We start from the raw sequence: 22,594 nt of genomic DNA on the forward strand, positions 1-22,594 counted from the left end.
CACTGATATAAGGCCTTACCACGGGCCAGGCGCTGTTCTAAGAGTGTTACGTGTCATGATTTCATTTAATCCTTTTGATAGCCCCACAGGGGTAGAGGCTGCTCCTGGCCCCATTTTCCAGATGAGGACAATTAAGCACAGAAAGAGTACATAGTTTGCCCAAGGTCAGATAGCCAGTGAATGATTCAGAGCCAGGGTTTGAACCAAAGCCATCTGGCTGTGGAGTCTGTATTCTTAACCAGCTCTTTCTTCTGCCTTTGCAAATCCTCAGCGTAGGCTTACAGCAAGATAGATAGATAGATAAATAGATGATTTAGTAAATAAATATTTTTTTAAAAGTTCAGCTGGGTGCATCTGCGCTAAAGAAGGCTTCTAATCTAAGTATTCAAGGCTAGTTTCTTGGCTCTTTTCATTTAAAGCTGCACGTGTGCCCCGTCCGCTCTGTGTGAGCCTTCTGAGAAGGGTAGGGATGCAGCAGTGAGAGCTTTGCATGGAGTGAACTGTGCTGTCAGGACCGTGGAGAGACTCGGGTGGTGCTCTTTGCCTGTCCTTGGCGAGTGATGGACTGCAGAGGTGCCTTCATGTCCGTGGCTGCCCTTTGAGCTGCGGACTTGTGTGCCTTGTGATGGTGAAGTTGGAGAACAGTGGCTGTCTGAGCCAGCAGTAGCACAGGCTGCTGTCTGGAAAAGCAGGGTGTGAACTCACATGTATCATTGTGAGATAGTTCCCTAAATAGGGGGGTTTTGTGCTGACTCTTGCTTTTCCAGCTGAAGCCTGACTGTTTCCTCTTTCTTCTCTTAAAACAATCTTTCTAGAAGGCGTTTCCCTTCCTACCTGCCTTTGAGTGACAGGGCTGACATCTGGGAAAAAGGAGAAGTGATCTACTTCTTTACAAGTTACATCTCCATCAGCCTGAAAGTTGTTTAAAATTCAGTCTTTGCCTGTGGAGCTCTTGAGTCAAGGTGAGGAGTACTCAAGTCAGCCTTCTGACTCCATGAGAACTGGAAGTAAAGAGTGAACTCTTGTCCTGAATCAACCAGCATCAGTCAGTAAAGACATCTTTAGGACGGACTCTGCCTGCAACTAAGCGGAAATGGCAGAGGAGGATATATGTGTGTACTCCACTATTATATATAAATAAGGGACTTGCACATCGTGGACTTTGGTATCTGAGGGAGATCCTGGAATCAATTCCCCTGTGGATACGGAGGAATAATGTAATATATGAAATAATCAGACAGCTTTAAGATAAAACATTCATTAAAAACTGAGTGCGTGTTTTATACTCTATCACTTTAAGAGCTCAAAGAATCAATGTGATGCACTGGGTAAAGAATACAGGCTTTGGGGTCAGAGGTTCTGGTCAGAATTCCAACCTCATCACTACTAGCTATATAACCTTAGCCCCACTATTTCATTCCTTAGGCCTTGGTTTTCTCATCTGCCAAATAGAGATGATAACAGTATCTAAAGTTAAGATTAATGAGAGGATCAGTGAGATCATTCAGTTAAAAAAAAAAATCTTTTGAGTGCCAAATCTGAGCTAGGCACTGTTCTGAGTGCATGGGATATGGAAAAGGCCCCTGAAGTCTCAGTGGCAACAACAAGCCTTTACTTCTCTGACATACTGCATGTCCCCTGTGGATCAACTTTAGCTCTCTGCCCACTTCTCCTTCATTCCAAGACCAAGGCTAAAGAGCAGACCCCGTGTAGGACAGGCTGGCTGGCAAAGGGGAAAGAGCGGTGGCAAAATGGTGCAGCTCACCCCAGGAAAGCAGGGGCTCACTTTTGAGTCAAGCGACAGAGGGAGAGAAGAGTCAGGAAGGCTTGCAAGATGAGAATGTTTTTGCGGTGATTCAGATGAAAGAGCTTGAAGTTCTAGGCTTGGATTAGAAGAGTGGCCATGCAGAGAAACGAATAGGTGGGGGAAACATGGGATGGGGACTGGCGAGAACTTAGTGAGTGGCCGCATTTGAGAATAAAGGAGGAAGACGGAGCTCAGTCGGGAGCACTGGCTTCCAAGGTTTGCTCTGCCGCTACCCAGTTATGTAAACTCAGGCAGGTCATTGAACCATTCTGGGCTTTGAGTTCAACATTTATAAAATGAAAGGCCTGAGTTTGATGTGGCCCCTGAGGTTCCCTCTAGCTCTGTCCCTTTCTGGCTCTAAGACTCTGAAGTCTCTGTCTTAGGAGATCACAGACCACTGGGAGTGGTGCTCATGGGAAGGAAGGTTGGCTTAGAAGGTGTTATAGTGACTCCAGTTTGCATCTGTCTCAGCCCACTGGGTTGTGTGCCTTTCCTCTTTGATTTTGCTTAGAGCCCTCTTTCTTCTTGGCTTCATTTTGAATCCAAAAAGGATATAGAATTTCTTTTTCATCTCCAAAGCGGGGTCCTTGGAAACACATAGCACCTTGAGGCCATGGGACTAATGTAGCCTTATGGACAGTGTTGCTCCAGCATCTTTTGGTATCCTGGCTTCTTTCTGTCCTTCAGCATATTTCATGTTATGATAGCACCTTCACAGGGTCAGCCTGGGAGTCTGTTTGAGAGGATCCTTATCCCCCCTGCCCCAGCCTGTCACATACCACACAGCCACAGAATCAGACATTTCTGCCACTCTTCTCCTTCTCAAGGGCATGCTTCAGCCTCTCTTATCCTGTACTCACTCTCTCCCTTGGGAAGAGGAGTAACTTGTCTGATTGGTGAGAGTCTGGCAGTTATTTGACCTCTCCTCTCAGTTGCACAGGGTTAATGTGTTAACAATCACTGCCCTGAGAAGACAGCATGGCCATGTCTTTCTCTCTTCTCTTTTGCTTTCTTGAATCACTGGGTTCAGGCAGGATGGACCTTCCTTGCTCTTTGCTCTCCATTGAAATAAGCAGACTAGGAGGAAATTGTCTCTTCTGGATGCAGATAGGTCTTTGTTCCAACTTCCACATCAATGACTAATTAAGTAAATTAAGTCACTCCTTCCCTGGAATTCAGATGTCTTTAATAATTTAGTGGGGCGGGGGGGGGGGGGGTGGGGGGTGTCTTCCCTGGTAGCTCAGTTGGTAAAGAATCTGCCTGTAAAGTGGGAGACCTGGGTTCGATCCCTGAATTGGGAAGATCCCCTGGAGAAGGGATAGGCTACCCACTCCAGTATTCTGGCCTAGAGAATTCCATGGACTGTATAGTCCATGGGGTTGCAAAGAGTTGGACATGACTGAGCGACTTTCACTTTCACTAATTTAGTGGGAGAGGTGGCAGGAGGCACCTACTGTAGCTTTAGAAATCTCGGCACTGTATTAATTGGGTCTCCACTAACAAAACTAATACCTTGATTATAGTTTAGCTCCTGAAGTCTCTGCTCTCCTTGTTTGAAAATATAATAGAGACCCACTATATTAATTGGGTCTCCACTAACAAAAGTAATACCTTGATCACAGTTTAGCTCCTGAAGCCTCTGCTCTCCTTGTTTGAAAGTGGAGAATACCGTGAACACGTGACAGCGTGGTCTTCAGCAGAACCCTTTCAGCATCACCTCACACTTGGTAGCGGCTTCTTGTCCCCTCCCTCAGCTTTGCACATAGGAAAATGCAGCTGTGAAAGAGGGTGCTGGCTTACTGTGCATCGTAAGAATTGCATCAAAGCTGACTTGCCATCAACCAGTGTCTGCCTGCCCTATAAACTTTGTTTCCAGGAAACTGGGTTCCCTCTTATATCCTGATATTTTTAGCCACTTCACCCAAAATGCTGGATTCAGTGCTCTTTTCATATGGTCATTTTAGTTAAATGACTACTTTGAAATGTCAGTATTAAATTAATGGTGCAGTCTAAGTTCCCAAAGATGAGAGTTGTACTTAATTGTTTGAGGTTTTTAACCTCCTTCCTATCTTCCACTACAGCCAGTGTTTTGAAATACAACTTTTTAACAAGCAGGTGTTTAAATTCTGACATGATTTTGGTACCTTTTTAAAAACTAAAATTACAGGCCAATTAAGTTGAAATGGTTAAACGCAATTTGCGTGCATAGTTGTAACCCCACTTGATTCTTTACAAAATTTTTAAAATCTTAATTATTGTTTCTAGGAAGTCTCCCAGGAGGCAAAGCTAATGAGCCTTGAATTACTCCATCAGTGTGTATGTCAGACACTGTGTGAGGCGCAACAGGGTTAGAGAATGAGCCACGGGCACTACTCTTAAAGCACGTGTAGTTCGACTGAGAAATGAAGCTCATGGGCAAAGAATTATAATACGCTGGTACAAGAACCCACATAGCGAGATGTGCTAAGTGCTGTGGGAAGCGGAATAAAAGGTGGCTAATTCTTCCTGGGGAATCAGGGAAGATTTCCCAGGTGTTGACCCATTTGAACCAGTGGCCTGAACTGAGCTATTCAATAGTAGGTTGATTGACAGAGACTAGAGAACGGGCATCGTAATTGTGCGTTCACGTGCTGGTAGTGACAAGGAATTTTGAACTGTGGCGCACGAGGGGAAAGTATGTACTATATCACTATTTAAGTCCTTTGTCAGCACTGTGCTCTATTTCATAAGAAGAGAGCTTTGCCAACATTTATCCTTCTGGTTTTAGAAAGAGCATAGGCATATGGAAATAAACTTGGCATATTTTGAGGAGCCATGATTTAGAGTTTTGAAGTTTCAATAGTTCATTCTCTTCTTCTCTTTCTCTGCTATCTAAAAGAAAGAGATTTAATTTCTTTTTAACTGTTTCCAATTTTTTAAAATTGTTCTCTGTTATAACTATGGCTCCTGTTTCTCATTGTATTAACCAGAGACTCTTTGATGGTGAGGAACAGAAATCTACCCCAACTAGTTCAGATAACACAGTGGGATATGGAAAAGATATGGTACATTTCTCACAGGACCCAATCAAAGGAAGTGTTTCTGTACCTGGTGGGCGTAAGCATGGAAAACGGTTAAGACCAAAAGTTGCTCTCGCAGTCTCTGCTCTTTCTTTCTCTCTTTCTTCTTCCTTCCTGCTTCACCCTCCACCCCACAGAGCAGACTTTCTGTCTGCTTTGTCTCTCCTCTTTCCCTATAATCTCAGCTTGTCCTGGCAGCACTCTGGTCCCTGCTATATAGCAGCTTTCTGATGCGGAATTCAACATTGCTTCACCACAGTCTTGAGAGAAAGTCTAGCCAGTTCATGTCTATTAATTAGCTACCCTTGAGTTAGGTGGTCCTGCCTGTCTCGTCAGTTACTGTAGAAGGCGGGTGAGGGTGGGGGGTGAGGAGTCATGTGGCTTGTAGGGCTTTTCTTCCCCCAGGTAGGGACAGGACAGAAGGGTGAATTGAAAAAGGTAAGCAAAAATTGAACAATATTCTGCTATGCGCCCCTAGAGAAGCAAACTGGTGTGTAATCAAAGATGACAATTTAATTTTTCTTAACAGTTTTTTTATAGTTAGACAGCAGAGTGCCCTTAAGTGCCTGTACCTAGTATCTATTGCAGAACAATTTCATTTCTTATACACTTAGCATTTCACAGATAGACAGAAGATGCACACTCAACCAACATGTGACTCCTAACAGCACCCCTGTTTCTCATTTGCTGTTGCCTCTTAAAGGTCAGGGTGTATGAGAAAAACCATGAATTTTAAGTCACATGGAGTTACTTCCATTTCTTGCTAATTTAGTGGCCATAAAGTAGTTCCAACCTCTTAGAATCTGTTTTCTGATTCACAAAATGAGGCTGACTTGAACCTCCCCAGCCACTCTAGACACTTGTGAGAAACAAATGCGTGTTGAATGATTTTGTGAATAGTAAAACACTATACTGATGAGTTCAGTTATTAATCGATTATGTTTGTGGTGGCAACAAAGATAGTTTTTTTGGTTGATATTCAGCACGAGTTACTGAGGGATTAGACCCTCTGGCATCTGCTCATCTAAGGCAGGGCATGCGTGGTTTTCGGCAGGACTTGTAAACACACCAGGTTTCTGCTTTTCCACCTCTCTGGGCTGTTGTCGCACACTTGGAGTTCCTCGGATGAAAGGGATAATGGAAGCTCACAGGTGCACTGCTCCTCCATCAGCGTGCACGTCATCGTGACTCCTGTTCACGACAGGGAGCCTTCTGCTTTGCTCATTTGTGAGCTGGAACTATTTTAATCATCGTAATGGTATTAAGTGGGCTGTTATCTGGGTGCTTCTTTTAATTAGATGATGGTAAGAGAAAAACAAGGATCACAAATTATTCCCTTTTGCAAATAAGTAAAAGATGCTGAATTATTTATTGAAGTTCACTCAGCTAGTAAGTTGAAGAGCTAGGATTCAGCCCAGTTCTGTTTGACTCTAGTTCCCACATTTTCCCCACTATGCCTTACTGCCTCCAGATCTTAAGAGTCTACATGTTTAATTTCTACCTGGGCTCTTCAGACCCCAAAAGGATCTATGAAGATAGAAATAAAAGTCTATGAACTATTTTCAGTATTTCAAAAATTGTAGTGAGAAATCTTACATTTAACTGCAACAGAGCAGAATTATGTTAACTTTTTTCACCCCATGGTGACCTAATTTGTCAGTTATTCACACAAGAAAACTAATTAAATATTCAAAAATGTTGTATGTTAGACAAAGAGTTTCAAATTCTGAAGCCTTTGGAAGGTACATGGGGGCCCTTGATGGTGAAAAGATTATGAAATGCAGCCTAATCCCCAAACTGCAAACTCATGGGTCATCAGCCAGCCAAATCTAGCCCAAAGGCGTTCTGTTTTCCTCATAAAGTATTTTTTCCAACTGACCAGCATTTAAAAGTTGAAAGATTTCACATCAAAAAGCAGGTTTTTTTCCAGCTTCTTTTGAAAATCCAGAATTTTTAGCAGTACTAAGTCTGTATTTACCCATGACATTGACCAGCTGGCTCCTTAGAAGGGGTATGTACTTTGCAGTTTACCAGACTCCACCTGGCCCAGTTTGTTTGCCTCATTCATTCATGTTACCTATGGGGAGTTGACTCATTGGGAAAGACTCTGATGCTGGGAGCAATTGGGGGCAGGAGGAGAAGGGGACGACAGAGGATGAAATGGCTGGATGGCATCACCGACTCGATGGACGTGAGTCTGAGTGAACTCCGGGAGTTGGTGGTGGACAGGGAGGCCTGGCGTGCTGCGATTCATGCGGTCGCAGAGAGTCGGACATGACTGAGCGACTGAACTGAATTGATGGGGCCCCTATAAGCACTGGAATCTCTGATGCCCAGGCTCATCCAGTCTCCTTATTTTGTTGCTTAGTTATAAAGTTAAACCCATCCCCTAGTGGTAGTCACACACACATTTTGTACCCTATAGAGTTTGTGTCTTGGGCTGCTTCTTAAGGTGTTTCATGCACACTTGTCTATTTGGCTGTACTGTATCTTTGAGAACAGTAGTCACATTCTCATTATTGTTTAAGGGGTTGGGAATGCAAAGAAGAGTAAGACAGAGTTCCTGAGAAAGGTCAAGTAGTCTAGCATTGTTTCTTTTTAATTCATGAAAGTAGCTAGGACCCTGAGAAGTACCAAGTGCCTTTTCAAGACCTACTTGCTAGAGTATTGTGAAACAGAATGGGGTTGGTGTTGGTGTCAGAAAGACCTAGGTTAAAGTTCTTGTCACTATTAATTGTCCATGTAAGCAATTTACGTAAACTCCTGGATTTCAACTCTCTTGTCCGTAAAATGGGTATAATTTTAATGCCTGTGGGGTGAAATGAAGATCGAATGATCTGATGCTCATAAAGGTTAGGCATAGTGCTTACCATTTAATAACTGTGAGAATATGGTAACTCTTAGGGTTAAACATGCAATTGGCACTAAGTTAATGCTTGTTGAATTAACAAATGAACAGGTAGAAAAAATTGAGTGTAAGGATTTAAATGTGTTTAAACCAGTAAATATCTATCAAAGAAGAGGTCACCAGAAGTGTGTCTAGCAGGCCTGGAGACCACAAATTTTTCATGTCTTTGAATGTCTGATTTTGATGAGACTACAGTAAGCACATGCTGTGGCAGAGTCAGCACCCATAGCTCTTTAAGCAGATGGATAAGCTTACCTCTGTGGAATAACATCGGCCTCTGTTTAACGCAGGTTGATGTAAGGCTGAGAAGAGAGGAATGCATTTCTAATAAACTTGTGAAGTAGACTCATGCTCAGTGTTTTCAGAACATCCTCAGGACTTCACAGCTGGCCCGTGGGCTGGCCTCCGTGATGCAGCAAGGTGACATTATCTCCTTGAAGGATTGTTGCGGTTGCTAAGGTGACTGCTAGAAGGGGGAATGCATTAGCCGACTTTCCCAATTTTCCCAGGGCTCCTGGACTGCTTCCTCCTTTTTCAGCCTCAAAGGCCAGGCAGAGGGGAACAGACTTACTCACTGCGTGCCACTGCTGTCTCATTTAATTGTTACACTGATCCACTGAAACGGTTTACCATCCAGATGACAAAACTGAAGCTCAGCGAGATCAAGGGACATGTTCCAATTAGGGCAGTAGCAGAACCAGAACTCTGGCTCTTTCCATACCTCCACGGAGCGTCCCACAGCCGACCTCTCCCTCCTAAGGAGGGAGGTCCTCTTGGCCCTCAACCCCATCCTCATCCTCACTCCCAAAGGGAAACTCAAGTAAAGGGCACCAAAGTGGATTTCCTGGGTAAATACACGCCCACTCTCTCCTTACTCATTTTCAACGCATGTTTATTAAACACCTCTATTATGCCAGGCACAGCTCTTATGACTAAAGATACATGATGAACAAGACAGGTGCGATCCCTTCCCTGTTGGAATATAATTCTGGTGAGAAGAGATAGACAAAAAAAAACTAGTAAACCATTAAATGAAGAAAATAATTTCAGATAGCAGTGTTAGAAAGGAAATGAAAAAGGGTGACTTGATAGAAGGGGGTTGGGGAGACGAAGCTGCTAAAGATAAGGTGTTCAAAGAGGGGCTAAGGAGGTCACTTTTGAGCTGAAACCTGACTGAACAAAGGGGCCAGCCAAGCAAAAATGGGCATGTGAGCATTAGAGGCAAAGGGATCGGGAGTTCAGACTCGAGGCTGGCCGCTGGTGACCGTCACAGCAGGCCACTTCACCTTTTAGACTTTTTGAAAATATAACATGCCTCATAATGGAACACGTTTCTGATTTATAATCTGAATCATAATATTACATTATTCGGCATTACTCTTTTTCTTGGTATTCTGCAATGGGTTAGTAATGTGGCTTCAAGAAGGCTGTGATCTCTACAAGTCATGGAGACAAGCTGGCTTTATCCACAAAGAGAGGACATGTGAGTTTACATGTATTTCCTTCTAGAGAACCACATACCGCAGACTGAGCCTGAGGACCTCACGTTGTATGTTCGAGGATGGCAAGGACCCAGGTATGGCAGAGTCAGACAGGTGTTCCCAGAAACCCAGTCACACACAGGGAGAACTCAGATACCTAGGAAGCGAGCTGCTGGGCGGCAGGGGGCGGGGGTGGGGTGGGGGGGTGGGGGGTGGCGTGGTGGTGAACATTTATTTTGGTGCTATATAGCATTATTCCCAGGATACCTTTGGTTATCACAAGATAACCAGGATAGCCTGGTTACCACAAGGAAGGAAATAAAATTCTTTTTGTAGGTAAGTATGGACTCAGTCAATACACAGCAAAAAATAGTTTAGGAGATAGGAATAGGGGACTGTCATGAACTCAAACTAGGATCAAGTGGAGTGACTTAAAGCAATAAATCACTGCCTAGACCTAACATAGGCTGTCCCAACCCAGATACCCCAAAAGTAATAACAGGAATTAGAAAGCTATTTGCAGTATCTCAAAAATCTGGATGGACAGTGAGACTACACAGGCTGTCATTTACTTCTCATGTCCTTTCAGGTCATTCTTTCGTTGGTTTGTTCAGTATTTCAGTAAATCCTTAATGAGTTATTTCTGTGTGCCAAGTATTAATGACAAATGCTACGAAATTTTTTAAGTGGGTAAAATAGGGATCCTTGTTGTTGAGACATTTAAAGCATCTGGTGGAGCAAAGAGACGAGGAGATGGCTCATTACAAAGCAGCGGAACGTGTGCTGGTCCGGGTGCTATGGAGTGCTTTGAGAAGCCCAGAGGGCAGGAGAAAGGCAAGCCATAAGGCCTTGGAGAGCTTCCTAGAGGAGACATTACTAAACCTAAGTTTAAAGGACATAGATAAATTAGCCAGATGGGTCCAAGGGAATGAAGTTCTTGGCAGAGGAAGGATCATGCACTTATATATAGGGCTTTTAATTCTCCAGAGTACTTAATGCATTGTATCAGAATTGTGTTCAGCTTTGAGTAAGAGAAAACTCTGGTATCAGTAGCTTAAGCAAACAGAGGTTTATTTGTTTCACATAATAAGTCTGGAGGGAGGTGAGTGCTGGCTTTGGTTCAGTGGCTAATGATGACCGTTCTGCCATGTTCCTCTGAAACTCCCTGGGCTTTTCCTTCATGCTCATTGCCTTAAGATTGAAAAAGGGCAGCAGCTCTGGGTGTCATATCCATGTTCAAGCATGAAGAAAGGCCATGTCTGCATTAATCAGAAAAGTGAACGCTTTTTTCCAGCAAACAGCCCCTCCCCCCCAACTTATCCTTCTATGTCAGAGGCTTGAACTGGGCTCTGTGTCCCCATCCCCCACTGCAGTACAGGCTTGGTATGCAGATATTTAACCCTTCCTCACCCCAGAGTAGAAAGCATCAGGGAGAGCGAGTTGAGAATGACTAAATTCAGCCAATCAATAGTATCTTGCCAAACTTTCCATTTCACTTGCTCTTTGTAATAAGCTCACACAGTAGGAAGAGCCAGTGTTATTAGCTCCACTTTGCAGAAGAAACTGAGATTTGGAGAGCTAGATGGTGCCTGAAATCACAGAGTTGAACATTTATTTAGTGATAACAAAAAAGAAAATGGAGAGCTAATGTTGACATATGCTTATTACACACCAGACTCTAGCTGAGCACTTAACATATGGTCTCTCCTTTCCTCCTCATGCAGTCCTTGAGGTCTGTCTCCTCTTGTTAGAAATGAGTAGTCCAGGTATGGACATAACGAAGGGCATATTGACGTGACTTGCCCAGGATCACAAAGCTAGCATACAACAGAGCCAGGATTCAGACCTCAGTTCTACAGAGTGTCAGCCTGATGCCCTTCTTGCCTCTGCTACCTTGAAACTCTCATAACTTTCTCCCTATGAACCCAGTGAATGTGCCAGCTCACTGACATTGCCCAGAGCCCTTGAAGCCACCTCATCCCAAGCCCCTCTTACTCCTAATTTATTTGACCCACTCCTGTTTCTTCATTATTGCTTTATGGACATGGAATCCAGCAACACATTATGTCAAATGTCCTGCCGTTATGAATGCATTTCCTTTCATTGTAATAGCACCAACCATAATGAATACATTCTGGATCCGTGCAGATGTCACTGGTGTTTTCAATGCTCTGTTCTAATTTATGTTGGGAAATGAATACTTAAAATATTGCCCAGGCTCCCATTACTCCAGAGCAAATGAGGGCTGCCCTGTGTGTGTGCATATGTTTTTCCATTCATGCAGCAGATAGGATGTTTGGGTCAGAATGAATTGTGTACCTGAAGTAGGAGTCTGGATCTTTCCTGGAAGGGCACATTGGAAGTAATGTGCTGTGAACATCAGCAAACCTATGCAGGCAGGTTTCCTAAGGGATAGAAGGGCCTACCCAGGGAGCATAAATTATAGTCAGACATTGTTAGAAAGGCAGAGAGAGAGCCTCACTGATTGAGGGGTCCAAGTTTGGGGGTACCCCCAAGATCTTCTTGACCTTGTGTGTATAGCCAGCAAGGTTGATGTGCTTGGTACCAGCCAATCTCATCAGTCAGCACACACCATCACAGACTTTTGACATTGAGGGTAAATAGTGAGACAGGCCCACCAAGGACCAGAATGTGCTCAGTTTGGAATTAATTATGTGACCTGATCTTTATGGTGAGAGTCTGTCTATGAAATAGAGGGATGATAATAGTCACAGAGTCTGAAATGCCCAATAGTAGTAGAACGTTGCCTTTATGGAGAGAGGCTGGGGCAGGCCTCCCCTATATTTGAAACAATTTGTGGACCAAGAAGTGCTAGACATTTAGCCTGCTGTCTGCAGGGGGTTCTTAGGATGATGTTTTTAGGTATATCTGAATGATGCTAAAGGTGAAACTCCAGTACTTTGGCCACCTCATGCGAAGAGTTGACTCATGGGAAAAGACTCTGATGCTGAGAGGGAGTGGGGGCAGGAGGAGAAAGGGACGACAGAGGATGAGATGGCTGGATGGCATCACTGACTCGATGGACGTGAGTCTGAGTGAACTCCGGGAGTTGGTGATGAACAGAGAGGCCTGGCGTGCTGCGATTCACGGGGTTGCAAAGAGTCGGACACAACTGAGTGACTGAACTGAACTGAACTGATACCAAACATATCCTTTCCAAGGCTTGGGATCTCAGCAGTTAAAGGGTACCTGGAAGATAACCTGTCAGGCCCAATATTGTGAATCCCCATTCAAAGGTTCTAGGAATTTTAAAGGAGGTGATGTGGTGGTTTACAGAATGTACGAGTATCCTACATTTCTATAAAATCCTATGTTTTTATACCGCACCTATTTCAGCGAAATCTTTTAGATATTCGGGACTTGCCTGTTAATAAAAATTGGCCACTCAGTGATTGCAAGGAAAATTAAAGAAGAAATAGAGGTTGCAAACTGAATTTAGAATGGGTAATGGGTTTGGGCGTGCGTGTTTGTATACACATATGCAAAATGCAAATATTGGGAGGGGTCTGGAAATGTTTGGTTTTGCCTTTAATAAAAAAGGGGCAAGCATGACTCTAAAATTTGGCTTGGGGGGCAAAATTTCTTTCTAGTCTCTAAGTAATCTGAAATCTCTCTAGATTTTTATTGCTGAAAATCTATCAAAAAATGAGGCTGTGGAATTTCAATATCTATCCTTTTCTGTTTCATAGGGTGTACTTTTCCCTCTGAGTCTCTGGAGCCTTAATTTTTATACAATTAGTCACCTGACTCTTCTGTCAATACCTGAAAGACAAACTTGAGAGAACTGGTTTCCCCAAATCTACCTACAAATATAAACCCAGTTAAGACCAGTGCAGTACTCAAAGAAGTTATTGCTCTTCCCTTCATGCCACAAAGCTACTTGAACTTGTCCTACACTGAAAAGTCTATTTTACAGGAAGTTCTGTAGAACCAAATATACTGTTTGGGGGTTTAGTTAAAACACAAATGAATCTAGCTCTGAGCTGAATCTCTTGCGTCTCAAAGTCTCCATTCTTGCAAATTCAAATACTGGAAAGGCTTGCTGTATTCTCGAAAAGAAAAGGAGTCGAACAGTAAGAGAAAGGTTGTTCACCATTTCCTCAGGGGCAGTGATATAAAGCACAGTTTACTTTTGCCCTGCGGCAGGGTTTAGTCTTGCGTCAACCTAGAAAGCCTTTCTGAAAGGGGTGCAGGAATGAGGATGCAGATAGAAGCTGCGTCCTGCACCAGTGGCTTCAGGTTTCCATGGACTTCGAGCAAGATGCAGTTTACCACCAGCTTGAGTCAGAAGTACCAGAGAGTAAAACCCACAGAGAAATCTAGGTCTTTGTGCCCCTGTTGGGGTCAGAGTGAGGAGCAGGAGCTAGGACACAGTATCAGCCTGATTCTCCTTCAGTTCACTGCTCCCTGCTCGACTAAGCTGGCTGGCAAGCCAGGGAAGCAGCCTAAACTGCCCTCCCGAGGAGCTGCCCATCTTACGAGAGTTCCTCAGGTAAATGTGCCTTCAGGGGACTGTATAACTAAAAGCAGAGCCATTTGCATTAATTCATTCTTTTGCCTCCTAAAGTGCTCAAGGCTCCTGCCATATATATATATATATATATGTATACGTATATATATACGCATACATATATATATATGTATGTATACGTATATATAGAGCATAAGTTTCTAGTCTCTAAGTACCTGTGCTTACAGTCTGCTCTAAGATGATTGATGGGCTTCCCTGGTGGCTTAGTGGTAAAGAACCCACCTGCCAGTGCAGGAGGTGCAGGTTGGAACCCTGGGTCTGGAAGATCCCCTGGAGAAGGAAATGACAACCCACTCCAGTATTCTTGCCTGAAAAATCCCACAGATAGAGGAGACTGGCAGACTACTGTCCATGGGGTCGCAGAAGAGTCGGACAGGACTTAGCGACTGAACAACAAAGATAACTGAACAGATAGGGAGAAGACCAGCACCCAGGAGAATATGACTCTGTTTCCTGAACTCAAATTGTCTGTGCTTCCACTGCCATTCTTTTGTAATAGTTCTTGGGTATGAAACAAACTCAAGATTTAAAAAAATTTTTTCAATAATAAATAGTATCTACTGAATGGGAACTAGTTGAAGCTAAACCTATGTATTTTTCCCAAACTGTCTAAAATAAAAACAAATTGCAATAATAGCTGTCATTAAATATTTACCTTGTGCCAGATATTATATTAAGGATTCTAATAAGGTGTCTTATTTAGATTTCACAGCTACTCAATTATAAAGGTTTTATTCAACCTGTTTTACAGATGAGGATACTAAACTCAAAGAGGAAAGTGACCTGGGTTATATTGTCTGCTTGTCTCAGAACCCAGTCCTTCTCTTCTAGGTGGTTATTGACACCTAGAAGATGGAAGAAAGCTTCTATCACAGACTCAGTTAGCCCACTTATGATAGATAGGTTTGCTTTTCTTTTAAATGGATCCCAGGAAGGGCCACTGTGCTCTACAGACCCCACACCACACGCTGATACCTGATTAACCCAGGAGTAACTCAGAGCAGGTAGGTCAGAATGAGGCAGCCCTGGCAAGGAGTCACAGCTCACATTTCTTTTTTTTTTTTTTTTTTTGGTAGGAAGAACATTGGCTTTGCAGTCAGACAAACTTGAACTCCAAACATGATCGAGTCACTGACTTCTCTGAACGTCAGTTTACACATCTGTAAAATGGGGAATCAAAATGTCTTCTTCACAAAGATGCAGTCTAAATTGGATGAGAGACTATATAAATACCTATTATAATACATGCCGTTGAGTAATTTTTAAGAAATACAAAGTTGCTTAAAATTTCATTTTATTCTATCAGCAAAAGGTTTCCCAGACACCCTGAAATGTTTTGGCCTTAGCAGTTAAATGGTTGAAAAATGCAGTGTTCTGCGTTTCCCAAAGGAGGGCCCCTTCTTTAGAACCAGTTTTGCTTTTTCTGGCCTGTTTTTCCCTCCAAGGCAGGAGGTGGGCTGCTGCTTTCCTTTCTGCCCTCCTTATCCCATCCGTCCCCAAAGTATTCTCTCACCTCCCACTTGTGATTTCCTTAAGTGCTTTTAACAGTCGCTTGACACTGGAAGGATATTCTCAGCAGGCATGCAACCTGTAATCGCTGCTTGTTGCTGACGTGACCTTGTGGTTGACCTCTGAGAAAGCAGTGGGGACTGGAGGAGGCAGCCAGACTCTGCTCCGCCAAAGCAAGACGATGAGTCCCAGAGCACCTGGGAGGCAGCGGGAGGCACGGCTCCACATGCCTTCCCACCTTGGCTCCCCCTGTCCAGTGTGTCTGGAGGTATAATCAGGAGAGAATTGTGGGATGGGTGAGGTCCCATTGTTCTTAAACAACACCAACCCCAAACAAAATGAAATCAGAGATACGGAGCACAGTGCGGCTGGAAGCACGTTTCCGCAGTGTGCGTGTTACCCCTGTGAGAGGCGTGCAGCGCCCTTAGGAGCCTCCTGCCATCACTAGAGCCCACCAGCCATCACCCCATGGTCTGCCCCCCACGCCTGGCGGGGGGTCTAGACTGCCTCCTGCTTTTCTTAATCTTCTAATTCCCATTCTCTTCACCAAGGGAAAGGTGATTGAGGTATAGGAAATGGGGGGAAATGCAAAGCCCTTACCTCCATTTCACAACTCTTAGACACAAAACTGCTCATCAGATTTCTGATAAGTCACAATATATGCCTTTGAGAGGCTGCAAGCTGTCCAGAGGAGGAACAGGCTAGCATCCTACCAGGTTAATAGCACCACAAGAGATACCTGTAGTGGAGGGGGTCAGTGCCAGGGAAGTGGATTTCACATTAAGTACTTCATCCCCATCTTTGTGACTCTTGAACTTTTCAGGCACTTTGCCCCAAATCACACAGCCTAGATGGCCTAAAGAGGCTTCCAGTGCCCGCCGTGTTCACAGCCCCCTCCTGAACACTTCACCTTGTACTCTACTTCCTAGCCCTCGTGGGCCTTCTGAAGTTTGGGCTTTATAATGAATGATCCTGTTTATAGACATGGTTCACTGCTCCAGCTGCCACTCTGCCCCTTCAGTGCCTTGCCTCCATGGCAATTTTCATGCATATTCTCTTAACTAGGCTGCTTCTAGCTTGCCTGGTCTTATCTACCCACCCTCAGGATCCTGTATTTCTACCACTCCACCATGAGCTGTGGAACTGCTAAGGTCCCCAGGGCCCTACAGACAGGACCCAGACCCTGAGAGTCTGAGGGGGAATGATGAGTAGTCTCTGTAGACTGGAGTCTCTGTAGGGCTTCCCAGGTAGCGCTGTGGTAAAGAATCCACCTGCAGTGTGGGAGCCGCTCAAGATGTGTGTTTGATGCCTGGGTCAGGAAGATCCCCCAGAGGGGGAAATGGCAACCTGCTCCAGTATACTTGCCTGGACAATCCCATGGACACAGGAGTCTGGCAGGCTGCAGTCCATGGGGTCGCAAAAAGCTGGATATGATGACCACACACACATGTAGGCTGGAGGGTCAGCACAGCCTCGTGAAACACGTGGACTTGAAAGCTGGTATGATTTGAGTAGGGCAAGAGAAAGGATATCGATACTCCAGGCTGGAGCAAGAGAAGGCCTTGTTATGACTTGTTAACAGCTGTTAAAACCGTCAGTGTGAAGGAGGAGTTTAGAACTGGAGCTGCCACAGAGATTTAAGGATTATCTGTGGATTTCAATGCTATTACTGTTCTTTACCAGAGGGGAGGGAAGGGAGAGTTGGAATGAAAGCGAGAAAATAAAGCCTCTAGTATGGAGTTATGTCAGATTCGTGGAGTCATTCTACTCTCCTCCTCTAGATGTGTTTCACATTCCTGTGCTAGAGGCTCATCAGAGAGTCTCATTTTGACTCCTAGCAAGAGTGCCCTTTACAGTTACCCTGCGACTATTCATGCCATTTAAAATAAATCAGAGCTAAGTGGGTGATCATGTTGTCCTCCTTGTAGACCAGTGGTTCTGGCCTTTGTTGCTGGGTTCCTGCAGTTAATCTAGTGCCATTTCCAGAGACTGGTCTTCGCATCCTCCTCCATGGGCCAGAGGAGGCATCTGAGTAGCCACCAGAGTCCTTTGTCCCACCGGGCTCCGAGCACTGTCAGAAATCAGACTTAGATCATAACAACAATAGCAAAGTCTAATTATGCGAGGCAAAGGATGTGTTACCTAACCTTACTATGGGAAACATTCCACAAGATACACATGTATCAAATCGTCACATTGTATACCTTAAATGACACAATAGCTTGTGTCCGTGATGTCTGTAATAGAGATCAGGAAAGCTGGTGAAATGAAATCAGACTTCAGAGAGGTGGGAGAAGCCATGTGAGAAGGAATAGAGCTTTCTCTTTTCATAGATCAAGTAATTCCATAGACTTTTCTTAAACTCTTATATACAGAATTCTCATCTTTTTATTCTTTTCTTTCTTTTTTGTATATATTTTAGCCCAGAGCCATAAAAATAGTTTTTAGGGAAGAGTGGCCTTATTGTCTCACAGCAAAATTTATTTTTAATTTAGAAACCACCCCTAAAGGGATTCTCTCATCTTTTCCCCAAAGTGATGAGCTGAAATATTTATTTTGTTGGCCCTCCGACCCGTCTGGGCAGGGCTGGGTGAGGACTGTGTGGCATGTTCTAAGTAGTGAGCGGGTGAGCGGGTAGGGAAAGCAGGAGATCTGTGTACTTTTGTTAGTTTCTCATGCTTACCGATATGCTTACTGTCCTGTGTAAACTTTAATTCCGACTGGGACTCCGAATGTGGAGTCTGAGAGAGCATCTGATCCAGGCAGGAGGAGGGAGCAGAGCTGAGTGGGGAAAGTTGCAGGTACTGTCTTGCACACCATTTCCTGACAAGAACAGCTGCTTAATGAGCATTTGCCATGTGCCATATGCTCCTTAGATTCATGAAGAACATGTGAGCCTGTTGTACAGACTTGTTGTACAGGTGAGGAAACTGAGCCCGGGGAACCAGGTGGTAAGTGGAGACCCCGTGGACTGGGCTTCCCTGGTACCTCAGTTGGTAAAGAATCCACCTACAATGCAGGAGACCCCGGTTCAATTTCTGGGTTGGGAAGATCCGCTGGAGAAGGGATAGGCCACCCACTCCAGTATTCATGGACTTCCCTTGTGACTCGGTAAAGAATCCGCCCACAATGCAGGAGAAAGGCTATCTACTCCAGTATTCTGGCCTGGAGAATTGCATGAACTGTATAGTCCATGGGGTCGCAAAGAGTTGGACCTGACTGAGTGGCTTTCACTTCATGGACTGCAGCACACCAGGCTTCATTGCCCTTCACCATCTCTTGGAGTTTGCTCAAACTCATGTTCATTGTATTGGTGATGCCGTCCAACCATCTCATCTTCTCTCGCCCCCTTCTCCTCATGCCCTCAGTCTTTCCCAGCATCACGGTCTTTTCCAGTGAGTTGGCTCTCTGCATCAGGTGGTCAGAGTGTTGTCTGCTCTGGCTAGCTGAGCGCTGTGACTGGGCCAGTGGAGGACAGTTGCCTTCTAGGTATCAGCAATCAGTCTCAAAATACCTGATATATGTTGAGACTGAGCCATAGACAGGTTCTTCTGAAAATGGATGAACCAGGTCTGAAGTGGTAGGGTTATGTCATTTGAGTGTCACAGCAGAGCTGGCTTCAGGAAAACCTGGGAGGAAGACAGAACATGTATTTGAAAATCTTTATCTGCTTCCTTCAGCATCCTGTACTTATACCCTAGTCCTGGCCCTTTAAGGAGTATTACTTCTTTTTCCCCAGTGAAACTTAACCATCCATCTCAACCCATCAGCTTCTGGCTGACTCACCCAAAAACTTATCCGTGCTCAAGTGCTTATGGTAATCCTGTGGCCTACTCTTGTCTTGTAATATCTACTGATTTTTAACTCTGGGAGCTCAGCTCGAGTGAGTACCTTAGATTTAAGGTAAATGACTTTGATAAGGTCTTTAGATTTAATGGCTTATGTGGAGATCTTTTGCATGTAACAAAGGCAATGGCTGCTTTCTGCATAATGTCATGTTGGGTATCTATTCATTTCTCCAATGCCTAGGGCAGCCCTTTGAGTCAGAGCAGTGGTCTTTGTTCAGTCTTATGACTGGGCTGCTGCTGCTAAGTCGCTTCAGTCGTGTCCGACTCTGTGCAACCCCATAGACGGCAACCCACCAGGCTCCTCCGTCCCTGGGATTTTCCAGGCAAGAAGACTGGAGTGGGGTGCCATCACCTTCTGGGCAGTGGCAGGCAAAAGGATGATAGGCGTGTAGTGTTCAGTTCCTCTTTTCTCACTGTGCTTCGGCTCTCCTGCTTGGTGTGTTCACGTGTGTGGGGTCACCTCCCTCTCTTCTGGCCAGACTAATGCTCTGTCTCTGACAGCACTGACCTGGAGTCCGGGGAGAGCCTCAGGTAAGATGCTGAATGCATATTGGACGTGATGTTCATCTCCTTCCTTGGCTGTCAGCTTCGAGCAGGCTTCCTCCCAGTAAGGGCAGATTCCTACAGGCCAGACCTGTTGACTGTATCATAAACTTTTGGAATATTGGGAATGGAGATGAGATGTTCTTAATTTCTTCTCCATTTCCTGGGGAGACTCCTGACTAAAGAGTGTGTATTGCAGGGGCAGGGATAGGACGCAGTAATAAACAGGCAGGGAACCAGGCCCCTGTCTGAATGGTGCCCTTACACAAACATCTCCTCTGCGCTCATCTCAGAGAAGACGTGCTGGCAGAGGTGCCTGAGTTACTAACTTGGCACAAACAACCTCCTTGTAGTTTCCTGTTTCCCTGTTACACAGCCCTCTTAAAGAAAGTACCCCCCGCTCCCCCCACCCCCGCTGCCCCTCACCCCGCCATGGGCCTTAGACCCTTGGACAAGTGAATCTGGCTTTGGCAAAGAGTCCTTGGTTCTTCTTGGGAACAAGAGTCCATTCACTCCAGACCCCCAGCATCACGCACTGGCACCTGCATTCCTCATCTAGGCTGAGTCTCAGGCTTGCACTGATGATACAGTCCTATTTGAGCAGCCCGATGCCTGCCTTCCACCGACACGGGATTTATATTGAGTTACCACTGGGTGTTTGGTTTTCTCCCTCCTCGAAACATCTGTTTGTGCTGCCAGAGGGAGCGTCACACAGAACCCAGGCTGCACATTTTCAACATAGCCCTTATTCACGTTTTGGAGTGGAGTGCCAGCAGTGTGGTAGACGCCATATGGAGCTCTGCCACACTTCTCATCCCCTGTTTTTTCCCGTCCACAGCCCCCGCCACATCTCCTTAGGAGAGACTTCAGACCCATGAAGATAAGCATTAGGAGCTGCTGATGAGATGCTTCTCCTCTCGGCGTGCCCTTGTGCACTTGATCTCTAGCCATTCTGAGTTTCTCACAGCTCCCTGAACATGCCAAGCTGTGTTGCATCTTCAAGAGTTTTTTCCAGCTGTTCTCTCCACCTGGCATGCCCTTCTTCTGGCCCCATAGTCTTCCTGGATCATACCAGTCCATCTGTCAACATTACATGATAGCCTTTGCTGACTCTATAGGTGGAATTTACCACTTTTTCCTTCTCTCATAACACACAGGCTACATTCTTTTCCCGACTCTGAGCTCATATCTGATTCCACCCTGCCTTCCCATCACCTGCCTATATCAGGGGCTCAGCCTCTGTGAGCTGAGAGAAAAGCAGCTGACCTCAGGATAAAGTAACATAAAACAGTTGACTTTCAGTTGAGTGCTCATTTCTTGTTAGTGAGGATGCTAGATCGTTTACATCTGTTATCTCACTTAATACTCATCGACTCCAAGCAGTAGACCCCGATACTTTTGCCCCCTCAACACACATGCACCCATAATTCGCTATCTTAGAATCCTGCTCTGTTGTCCTCATAGTACTTTGCACCATCCGAAAGTATTAATTTGTGTAACTCCCTTATTACTTGCCTTTCTTTACTAGAAGTTAAGCTTCATGAAAACCAGACTTTGTCAGTCTCGCTCACTACTATCATGATATCATGTGTTACAGAACCTAATATATTGTGAATACTCAGTAAACATTTGTTCCCTGAGAGAGTGAATGGATGAATGTCTCCCTATTTTGCAGATAAGGAGATGAAGACTTAGAGGTTGTTTTGCCAGAGTTGCACAGCTCAGAAGGGCTTGGGTGGAAATTCTGGTCTTCCTCCAGAGTGGGCGATCCTAACATGTCACACCACCTCCTGTAGGCGTTCTCCTAGCAGGTGGATCTTAGCAATCCTAGGAGGAAAATCTGCTTTCCTGCTGCACCTAGCTTCTGCTTGAAGGTCAACCTTCCCCACCGCTCCCTTCACCAGCTGACTCCCTTCTCCTCGGCCGAGGCAGGTTGTGAGAGAGACTATGTACCCATCACCAGATTCGTTGTAAGTGCCAGGCATGTTGGTGAACACTCGGGGTAAACAGTGAATGAGAAACAGATCCGGCCTCCAAGGAATCCAAGTAACAAAGACTGACATTTACAATACAGCCACGTAAAGGCATGCTGGATCCCTGAACCCCTGCAGGCTGCACAGGCCGAGCAGACATCCCTCAGACTACCTTTATCACCAGTTCCCTGAAGGCAGACAGCGGGGCATTATCTCGACTTAACGCTGATTTTCTTCTCTAGTGGGGTGGAGTGAAAATCAGCTGAAGCCTTGAAGGATATTTTCTATGCAGCCTAATTAAATAGGACCTGGGTGCCTGTCACCTCAAGACAAGTGGAATTGAAATTGAAACTGATGTCTGACCCAGAGAGACTCTGTCCAGGAGATGGTATCTTAGGGGCGGGCCCTTTTGTATGACTGTTTGCTGAAGCTCACAAGAACCAAGGTGAGAATCAGAGGGAAATGGCTGACTTGCAGCTGGCTTGCTACAAGGAAGTCACAGACTGGCAGTGGTTGAAAAAACTGAAAACGTCTAGCTGTTTCTTTTTTAAAAAAGAGACTCTTGGGATCCTCTAGGCAGGGGGGTGGTTTTCTAGTACCTGGTTTGGATTTGAGTCTGCCAAAGCCTTGGCAAAATCTTTAGCAGTCAGCAAAGGTTACCACCTATGCTACTGGCATTGAGGCATTACCAGTAACCTGGCTGAATAAATGTGGCCAAGCTGACTTCACATGCCCACTCATAGCTGCCTTCACTCAGCACTGAGTCCCCTATCCATGGTTGAAAGCAAGGGCCAGACCCTGGTTATATTCCAGCTCTGCCCTTGGGATGTCATTCATTTCTCCACTTCTCACTTTTTTCATCTGTAAAATGGAGTGGTGGTGTTGTTATAGAGGGTTACAGTTAGGGTTAGGGT

At 44.9% G+C, this 22,594-nt stretch overlaps 1 protein-coding gene across 4 annotated transcripts in view; it reads left to right on the forward strand.

Annotated features, from left to right (window-relative positions):
- The window catches only part of TRIM44 (tripartite motif containing 44), a 113,784-nt gene that overhangs the window by 71,884 nt on the left and 19,306 nt on the right, over positions 1-22,594 (forward strand). For 3 of the 4 annotated variants that reach the window (XM_061381141.1, XM_061381140.1, XM_061381142.1), the window contains one exon: positions 9,284-9,350. The exons of the other annotated variant lie outside the window; for it this stretch is intronic. In XM_061381141.1, the coding sequence (XP_061237125.1) occupies positions 9,284-9,350 (67 nt within the window). The remainder of the gene's footprint in view (positions 1-9,283; positions 9,351-22,594) is intronic. 4 annotated transcript variants of the gene reach the window in all.

Source organism: Bos javanicus, chromosome 15, assembly GCF_032452875.1.
Source record: "Bos javanicus breed banteng chromosome 15, ARS-OSU_banteng_1.0, whole genome shotgun sequence".
Classification (NCBI taxonomy): domain Eukaryota; kingdom Metazoa; phylum Chordata; class Mammalia; order Artiodactyla; family Bovidae; genus Bos; species Bos javanicus.